Source organism: Genypterus blacodes, unplaced genomic scaffold, assembly GCF_046128005.1.
Source record: "Genypterus blacodes isolate CSIRO-AG114 ecotype Tasmania unplaced genomic scaffold, CSIRO-AGI_Gbla_v1 ptg000045l_1, whole genome shotgun sequence".
NCBI lineage: Eukaryota > Metazoa > Chordata > Actinopteri > Ophidiiformes > Ophidiidae > Genypterus > Genypterus blacodes.
The window spans coordinates 2,740,001-2,750,000 of record NW_027466858.1 but is presented as its reverse complement, the minus strand read 5'-3'; the positions used below and the strand labels follow the sequence as shown (position 1 = coordinate 2,750,000).

The 10,000-nt window shown below is 46.6% G+C and overlaps 1 protein-coding gene across 2 annotated transcripts in view; it reads left to right on the top strand.

Moving 5' to 3' along the window:
• LOC143000229 (ras-specific guanine nucleotide-releasing factor 2) overlaps positions 1-10,000 on the top strand; it is a 27,805-nt gene that overhangs the window by 9,141 nt on the left and 8,664 nt on the right. For both annotated transcript variants that reach the window (XM_076149480.1, XM_076149479.1), the window contains exons 3-15: positions 893-1,040; positions 3,214-3,303; positions 3,455-3,591; positions 3,840-3,956; positions 4,095-4,174; positions 4,986-5,179; positions 5,344-5,453; positions 5,536-5,654; positions 6,318-6,478; positions 6,582-6,648; positions 7,089-7,225; positions 7,764-7,846; positions 8,201-8,449. In XM_076149480.1, the coding sequence (XP_076005595.1) occupies positions 893-1,040; positions 3,214-3,303; positions 3,455-3,591; positions 3,840-3,956; positions 4,095-4,174; positions 4,986-5,179; positions 5,344-5,453; positions 5,536-5,654; positions 6,318-6,478; positions 6,582-6,648; positions 7,089-7,225; positions 7,764-7,846; positions 8,201-8,449 (1,692 nt within the window). The remainder of the gene's footprint in view (positions 1-892; positions 1,041-3,213; positions 3,304-3,454; positions 3,592-3,839; positions 3,957-4,094; positions 4,175-4,985; positions 5,180-5,343; positions 5,454-5,535; positions 5,655-6,317; positions 6,479-6,581; positions 6,649-7,088; positions 7,226-7,763; positions 7,847-8,200; positions 8,450-10,000) is intronic.

Below are 10,000 nucleotides of genomic sequence, written 5' to 3'. Positions count from 1 at the left end.
TTCACCCTGCTGATATCATCCTCTGCTCTAAATGTGTGTGTGTCATGTCTCACATGTGGCTCAGGTTTGATCAGTTGATGATGATGATGATGGGTGTAATACCTATTAATACCTGTGTGAGGTCTCATATCCAAGTGACATGAAGAGATACATCAGACACAACACACTGCTTTGTGTTTCTGCAGGGTGGGATCTGATCTTTGAGACGTTTACTAGGTAATAATCTGCATATTGACCTCGTTGCAAATGGAAGAAATCAAACAGAACTTGTTCCAGCGGCACAATGAAGAGAACATCAGGCAAAGTGCAACAGATGATCAAAGCCAAACATCACTTAGAGTAGAAAGACACTGTCCAGTCGCGTCCCTTTCTGTCCCTTTCTGTCCCTTTCTGTCCTTTTCTGTCCTATCATCGAATTTCAGTATGTGGCCATAATGGCGTAACGACCTAATCATCTTGTTATAACTGAATCATTTGCCAGAGATAACGATGTAATTATCTCGTTAGCTCGGGCAAACACTTAGCGCTCTAAGCTTCAGTAAAGAAGACAATGATCCTTCAGCTCGTCTCACAGATCAGATCCCACCCTCGGCTTTAATTCAGGCTCTCGCTTTTATTTCCTCTTCCGGTCTATGTTGTCTGTTTTACTGGAGTGAAATGATAATAGAGGGTTGTATTCAGGGGTCTATGTGACCGTAGCTCACAGGTAACCACCTAACACACACCTGAGACTACAGAGCACACGCCACACACTCCATCTACCTCATGAACCTTTCAATCCAAAATGCTGAAGACACCATCATCACAAAGTCAAAGTGCAGGAGAAGAGACCAGACAGTAGCAGAGTAAATGTGCAATTCAATGATCCAGTTTGTTGTTTGTTTGTTCTCAGTTACTCTGACATCATCATCGAACGTGAGGTGCTGATGCAGAAATACATCCACCTGGTGCAGATAGTGGAGACGGAGAAGGTGGCTGCCAATCAGCTTCGCACCCAGCTAGAAGACCAGGACACAGAGATCGAAAGGCTCAAATCAGAGGTACACACACACACACACACACACACACACACACACACATTACTCTTGAGCGTCTTATTGCTTTGAATCATGAGAGGAGGGATTCAAGGAGAGAAGTGTGTATACCTACAGCCCCATATCCCCATATCCCTATGATTATGCAGGGTGTGTGTGTGTGTGTGTGTGTCCTCACAGCTGTGTTACGAGGAGAAACCCGCCGTTCAATAAAGGCTGCTCATCAGCTCCCATACAAACAGCTGCAAAGCCATTACGCTTATTGAACGCAACACGTTTCTCACAGCGTGATAAATCAAAGCGGCACACACACACACATGCAGCACACACACACACACACACACATGCGAACACAACAACACTGCCACATACTCCAGCGACCTCTACTATGCTGATAATCAGACTTAATTAGAATGTTCTCAGGTAATTATTGGTTCATGGTAATTAGCTGAATGACACTGATCCTCTTTGAAGGAAACAATAAGTGAGCTCCCGTCGGATCCGCTGACGTCTGACCGCCGAGGAAGCTCAGATACAGCACAGTGAACATCCTTATCAGTGTACATGCTCACGCTCGCATGCACAGTTACAGTTACATCAAAGTGACCGAGGGAGAAATCACTCTTCACATTTCAGAAGGGCCACTCAGTGCTCACAATGTGATCATTGACCTATATTAGATAGACGCTAATTGGAGAGTGCCACATAAAGTGTCTCCCCTGCATCACATGTGGAGCGATGCACATGTGCCACACTGTCACACATGGCCTGAAGACATTAACTCTTCATGCACAGGTGCTTATTTAAAATCCAATTCTTATCCTGTGCAGCTGTCGGCCTCAAGCGAAGCCATTTGCTCACTGGTCTCCATAAATCAGCTCCTCCACCGTCCTTTACTGTCTTATCTGCTCATCTCTGTCAATTACTGCTTGTATAAACATTTTGTTTGGTTATGATATCTCTGTTTGGGCCAGGAAGTCACAGTATTCTTAGCAGATGAGGCAATTATGCTGCTTTTAGTTGGAAGAGAACATTTCCTTTCGAGCAACAAGTGCGTCAGATTAGTTCCGTGTGCACAGTGTGACCGTGTCGCGGTGTCAGGATGTTCATAAGGACGGCGCCAACAAAACAGATTTTACATCAGGAAACATCTGCCGGTGTAATGGGGCCACTCGTGAAAAAAGGATTAGACTTGGAGAGCCTATGTGCACGTGCTGATGCATTTCACTCGAACACACACGGTTTGTGTGTGTGAGTGTGTGCGCCTCACTGTTTATGAATAATTAAACCGACGGGCCACTTCAACGGCCAACAGTTAGCGCACCGGCTCTCTCCTCTGCCATTTGCATGATGAAGAGGACAATGATGGTGCAGTTGTGTGGCTGCAGACGACTTTGGTTTCATCTTTCATCCAAATTCTCCTCCTCTATGATTTGTTTCTCTTTTAATGCCTGAAAGTGATATAGCAGCAGATAAATAACAGAGAAGAAGAAACCTTTTACCTGCTGAATTTGGGGTTGTTCCACATTTTAAGAGAAGTAATATCATCTGGTATTAGCTTCACAAGGTGAAATGAGATTAGTTTCCACAGCTTAATCACATTCTGACTCTGGTCCCTGTCTGGTCTCTCTCTCTCTCTCTCTCTCTCTCTCTCTCTCTCTCTCTCTCTCTCTCTCTCTCTCTCTCTCTCTCTCTCTCTCTCTCTCTCTCTCTGGTGTCTCCTGCCTCACATGTGTTCCAGCTTTCAGCCTGGACGATGACATTCACTTGGTTGGTAGGGGGTCACCTGGTGTAAAGGCCAGTCTGACCCCAGTGTCTGCACTGCACTGAGGGCAGCCAGAGAGACACAAACACGGGCATAAAAAGAGAGATTTGCTCTTTTAAAAGGCCTCACTTTTCAATGTACTGCTTTATTTGTTACAACAACGGCCAGCGTAAAGGATTGAACCTTTTCCTTTACCTGTTCCTCTGTGTTCTATGCTACCTCGGGCACATCCAAGCCGTAATTTGATTACTCTGTCCTTCTGTCTGAATGAAAGCATTAGATTGTTATAAATGAGGTCTGATACCAAACACACCAACAGTCCAATGTGCACACACACTGCATAACCATGTCTCATACTCAGACAAATGATGTGTATTGCTGATATGTTGTTTCTGATTGCGTTGCTCTTTACAGATTATCGCTCTGAACAAAACAAAAGAGCGCATGCGGCCTTATCATGTCAACCACGAAACTGAAGACCCGGATATCAAAAAGATCAAAAAGGTAATTAGACCAGAGGCTCTTGTGTGTGTTTGGTGGTGTGTGTTTGTGTGTGTGTGTGTGTGTGTGTGTGTGTGTGTGTGTGTGTGTGTGTTGCCTGTGGTTGTTTGCTGCGTGGCTCCTTGTCTAAGCTGCCCTGTGGTCGCCTGCTCAGGTGCAGAGCTTCATGCGGGGCTGGCTGTGTCGGAGGAAGTGGAAGATCATCGTTCAGGACTACATCTGCTCTCCTCACGCCGAGAGCATGAGGAAGAGGAACCAGATCGTCTTCAACATGGTGGAGGCAGAGACCGAGTGTGTATATGCATCAATCCTTAAACTAGGCATTTGCTTTCCATCACATTTAACTAGAACAAGCTAAAAAAAAGGAAACTATTTAATCTATTAATTAGCAATTTGAATGAAGTGAACCTCTCATGTCTCATAATCAAGAGGATGGATGAAGTGGTGGTGATTGGCTGCTGAGTTTTCTGTCCCTTACTGATGATTTGTTTTGCTGTGCGTGTGTGTGTGTGTGTGTGTGTGTGTTTCTGTGATGCCAGGTATGTCCACCAGCTCTATATCCTGGTCAACTGTTTCCTCCGACCCCTGAGGATGGCTGCCAGCTCTAAGAAGCCCCCCATCTGCCACGACGACGTCAGCAGCATTTTCCTCAACAGGTGCGCTCGTCTGTGTCTGTGTTTGTTTTTGTGCTGTGTGACTAACCACCGCCGTGTTCTGTAATGTTGAAATGCAAACAGACATGCTGAGGATTGAAACAGAAATGAAATCCCTTTGGTTTGTTTGTTTCCCCTCAGTGAGACCATCATGTTCCTGCATGAGATTTTCCACCAAGGCCTGAAAGCTCGGATAGCCAACTGGCCAACTCTGGTGCTGGGTGAGCTGTTAATTAACCACACACACGCACACACACACACACACACACACACACACACACACACACACACACACACTGACGCACACACACGCACACACACACAGACAGACAGACAGACACACCCACACACACACACATCCACACACACAGAGAGACAGACAAACACACACACACACACACACACACACACACGCACACACACACACACACACACACACACACACACACACACAAACACAAGGCTCAAAACAATCACAATGCGTACATCCTGCACCCCGGCGATGACGTCAAGGTCAGGGTTTTCACAGATGTTTTGCTTATTTCTCAGCCCGGTCGTCGTATTGCTCGGTACACACACAGACGCACTCTCCTCTCCCTATCTCAGTCGGCAACACGCTCACTCATTGTTTTAGTAGACAATGGCCACCCAGAGAAAAAGGCATTGCACAATTTTACCCCCTTAAACAGAAGCTCCCTTAACAGATAAGCGTTGCCTAGGAGACAGGAGAGACGCTGCAGCAAATAGCTTGCGACAAAGTCAAACAGAGATTGTCTACTGATTAAACACAAGGGCGTTATCTGACGCTCGGCTTTACGACGACACTGAATGCAGCATTTCCATCCACAAAATATTTCTTTCTAGTTTCAATATTGGTTGTAAGCTTTCTTGTTACATGTTGTATTAATGTCTGTGTATGTGTGTGTGTGTGTGTGTGTGTGTGTGTGTGTGTGTGTGTGTGTGTGTGTGTGTGTGTGTGCGTGTGCGTGTGAATGTGAATGTGCGTGTGTGTGTGTGTGTTCTTGTACGTAGCTGACCTCTTTGACATCCTGCTGCCGATGCTGAACATCTATCAGGAGTTTGTGCGTAACCATCAGTACAGCCTGCAGGTGTTGGCCAACTGTAAGCAGAACCGAGGCTTTGACAATCTGCTGAAACAGTACGAGACCAACGCCGCCTGTGAGGGGAGGATGCTGGAGACCTTCCTCACATACCCCATGTTCCAGGTACAACAGGAACACAAACACACACACACACATTTTAAACATTCTACAAGTGCAAATGTGCCCCTTTTTCATTTCTCAAACCCTTTGTGTTCTTCTTCTATTGTGAACAAATCTCTTTCTTCCTTTGTTCATATTTAACATTTCCTGTCAAATTTCTCTGCAAGATTCCTCGGTACATCATCACCTTGCACGAGTTGCTGGCACACACTCCTCACGAGCACGTAGAGCGCAAGAGTCTTGAATTTGCAAAGTCCAAATTAGAGGAACTGTCCAGGTAGGTTCCCCGCTCGCCTGACGCCTCCCCGATGTTCCATGGAGCCTTTTCTCCTCCATTGAAACGTGTGTTGTTCTGCCAGAGTGATGCACGACGAGGTGAGCGACACAGAGAACATCCGCAAGAATTTGGCCATCGAGCGAATGATAGTGGAGGGCTGTGACATCCTGCTGGACACCAGTCAGACCTTTGTCAGGCAGGGTGAGTGTGTGAATCTCCTGTGAATCTCCATACTCAAGTATCTTCACGGTTCCCGGCTTGTAACAGAAAATAACTCACACACATCATCTTCACCTCACCTCTTCAATTACACGGGAAGATGTATTGTTGTGACTTCTGCAATAACTGTGTGATAATTGCGTCGGGTGTCGGATATGAAACGCCTTTTATAGAGACTCTTAGTTGCCATAGCAGCTGTGTAACATCTTCCTGAGGGCAATTTCAATTCATTTGGTCCAATTTGGTCCGATCCGTGTACGTAGATGCCACAACTGTCTCTGTTCTTTATCAATCAACTTCTAAACCAGGGCAATTAATGTGTTCAGCCCTCAGGTTTCCCTACCAGGTAGACATATTTAAGTTTACAACACCCTAGGCTCTGAAATGTCCTTACTGACATCATACGTGCACAGTTTCCCTTAAAAATCTCTTCAACCTTGGCTGTAAAAGGTTCCCAGATATTTAAACTCCTCTTCTCCTCAGACGCTGATGCTCTATTAGGTCGGTAGTTGGATTATTTGCTCAGAGCTGAGACTTATTTGCATGCTTGTCTGTGTGATTGCTGAATAACTACGTGTCAGAATGTCATCTTCCCGCCTGAGACCTGACTGTAATCCCTCCGCCCGGCCTCCCGCTGCTCCTCAGGCTCGCTGATCCAGCTGCCGTCGGTGGAGCGAGGGAAGCTGAGTAAGGTCCGCCTGGGCTCGCTCTCTCTGAAGAAGGAGGGAGAGAGGCAGTGCTTTCTCTTCACCAAACACTTCCTCATTTGCACACGGAGCTCAGGAGGAAAGCTGCATCTTCTCAAGGTGAGCCCGGGTCTTTAGTTAGGGGTTTGGATTAATGTCCGACAGCCTATACTTAAATATTGCAGCCTACTAAGCCGACTACTTTGCTCTTCCACTCTTCCAGCAAGGCGGAGTTCTGTCCCTCATCGACTGCACGCTCATAGAAGAAGCAGATGCCAGTGACGAGGAGTGTAAGTTCTCCGTGGCTCCTCATTTAGGCGCTCCACTGCTCATAGAGGTTAATTAGGTGTCAGAAGATAAGTGTCCAGAAATGACTTCCCCTTTAAATATCAGATGGCCGCCCCTTTAAATGCCAGGTTTGTGATCTTTTGACACTACAGGTTCATTCATTTCCCGCAGGATTCATTCTGCAGAGGAAGAAATTGATGTAACGCCCACACACGCACACACAGACCAGGCAGACAAGATCACACACACGCCCACACTGACCTTCAGCCACACCTCACTCTTAAGCCTTTCTCCTCAGGGGAGCATTGAAAGGAGCTAGCGTGTCCTAATTAACTCCTTTGGCTTTTTATGAGTGCAGACATTTGATTTGTTTGTGAGTGTGAGTATGAATGTAATGCTTATTGTCTTTCTCACACCGTTTGTTTTCATCTTCGTCCTCCAGCGAAGGTGAGCGGCCAGGTGTTTGGTCAGCTGGACTTTAAACTTGTAGTAGAGCCGCCCGACTCACAGTCCTTCACTGTGGTTCTGCTGTCACCGTCGCGGCAGGAGAAAGCTGCATGGACCAGCGATATCAGCCAGGTAACACACAAAGACATCCACACACACTTCACCCCCCCACACACACACACACATACACACAAATACAGAATAACAAGAACCTTCAAATAGCAAGAGCGTGTCCCCGCTGGGCATTGAGGAGGCTTAGTGATAAGTAAACACAGACACGGGTGCAGCTCCCTGGGGCGAGCTCCTCTCCCTCCCTCAGCACCTCACACACACACACACACACACACACACACAACACAGCAGCACCGTACAACCGTGTCGCTTTGCATTAAGGCCGATCAGAAAAACACGCAGTGGCAGTATTTAGCGGCGGCACCGCTTTCATCATGTACGCCTCAGTAAACGTTTCCAAGTAAACGTCAATATTTGTTTTAATCTGATGGCCGAGCTCGTTCAGTGTCAGACTTACTGAGAAGTTGTATGATGTCGCCGACCTCGTTTACCTTCGCAGGTCAGAACAAACACGAGCAGTAATAAACCTCCTCCTCTTCCTCGCTTCTTCCCACCTCTCCGTACTTACCTGGCCTCCCCTCTCTGTCTGTCCCTGCAGTGCATAGATAATATCCGCTGCAATGGCTTGATGACCAGCGTGTTTGAAGAGAACTCTAAAGTCACCGTGCCTCACATGATCAAGTAAGTATGTTTACGTGTGGAGAGGAGCGCCCGTCTCTTCACGCCTGGATGACAAATGTTGACCACGTGAATATTCAGGTCTTATGTGATCTATTGTGTTTTCTTTTAAGTCTTTTCTTTAAGCCTTATTTCTCTTAAAGCTGCTCGATAACATTAGTAATCTTTTTGGTATTCACTCTTATTTTTTACTCACTTTCTTTGGGATATATTTTAAAAATCCATTTCTCTATTTTATGTTGTTGTTTTTTTGCTTGGCTATATTCATAACCTTTTCCTTGCTTAGCAGCCCAGCAGTCACCCATGCTTGGTTATGTGTATGTGTATGTGTACGTGTGTATGTTGTGTATCCATCAGATCCGATGTGCGTCTCCATAAAGATGATGTTGACATTTGCTTCAGCAAGACGCTCAACTCCTGCAAGGTCCCGCAGATCCGCTATGCCAGCGTGGAGCGCCTGCTGGAGAGGCTGACCGACCTGCGTTTCCTCTCCATAGACTTCCTCAACACCTTCCTGCACACATACAGGATCTTCACCACAGCGACCGTGGTCATGGACAAACTGGCTGACATCTACAAGAAGCCCTTCTCTTCCATTCCTATCAGGTCAGTCAATGCACACACACACACACACACACACACACACACACACACACACACACACACACACACACACACACACACACACACACAGACATTCACAATCACAAAACATCAACACAGGTAGAAGTATGCAGGTAGATGTCACACAGCATCCATCAGTCTTCCCAGAATGCACCAATGAGGTCATGTTACTCAAACTACTAAGAGACAATTTGGATTCAGGGCTGGAGCCAGGATTGTTTTTTTTAATTCTGTGATTATTTAATTAATGATTTCTTGACATTACTAGAGGGGGAATATACTGAAAACATAGTCAAGCATATCTATCTGATGTATATCTACGTATTCCTGTGGACTGGGAGGATCAGTCAGACTGGATGTTTGGATGGAGATAGAAACATAGAAACTGGCAAACTGGCTGCCCCTGTTTATGTGCAGGTGTTATGCAATTGTGTGTGTGTGTGTGTGTGTGTGTGTGTGTGTCAGTGCTCCAGCCTCAGTGGCAGCTCTTACCTCTGCCCGCAAGGTTAAATACATACTGGCTGAAATACATACCAGCCTGTGTGTGAGGGCCAGCAGAACAGATGCTTCAACAATGTTACGCTTGGCTCAGCCGTAGGAAAATGCTACGTGTCAGATGTAGAGTTTCTCCCTCTCTCTCTCTCTCTCTCGCTCTCTCTCTCGGTCTCGGTCACGGTCTCGCTCTCTCTGTCTCTGTCTCTCTCCTTCATTCTCCACTCGCATCCAAAGTTGTGTGTTTGTATTCCTGCCTCGGCTTCATGGAATGTAACTTTGCATTTCAACTGGAAAAGCTCTGTCACTTCCTCTGCCCAAGGGCACGCTTGTGTACGGAGCCTAACTCACCGTGCCTCCTCCTCCGCCGCCGCAGGAGAACAGCACACACACACACACACACACACACACACACACACACACACACACACACACACACACACTTCTGTTAGATATCTGTCCTGTTGGCTCAAGTGTCTGTCGTCTCTCCTGTCACTGTCCCATCCTCCTCTTCTTCTTTGTTCCTCTTCACGTCTCCATCTCACACTGCTTTGAGTGGTGTGGTCATGTGATCCGCCCCCCTTCCTGTGTCCATTCATGTCCCCTCCCACAGGTTGCGGTACCCCTCATTTGACCGTCTGTCCATTTCGTCCATCTGTCCCGACTACAGTCTGAAGATCAAGAAGATATCCATGGACCAGTCCAAGTAACCACTGCTCTTCCTCTCTCTTCCTCTCTCTCTCTCTCTTTCCTCTCTTTTCCGTCTGCTCTTGTTCTTAGGCAGACACTTTGGTGATGCATGGTATTTCCCCTTCTCCTCGCCTCTTCTCTTTATGGATAGCAGTAAACAGCGTGCGGGGTTCAAAGCACATCAGGTTCATGCATAATGGATCTGTAGACAAGAGCGGAAGAAGGGGAAACTTTGTAATCTTCTAGCTGCAATCATTCTGTGGCGTCTGAAGCCTGACGTCCTCACAGATGCCCAGGAGGCTGTTTTCCTCTCTTTGTCCATACTGATCAGACCCTTTCTCCTTTTCCTTC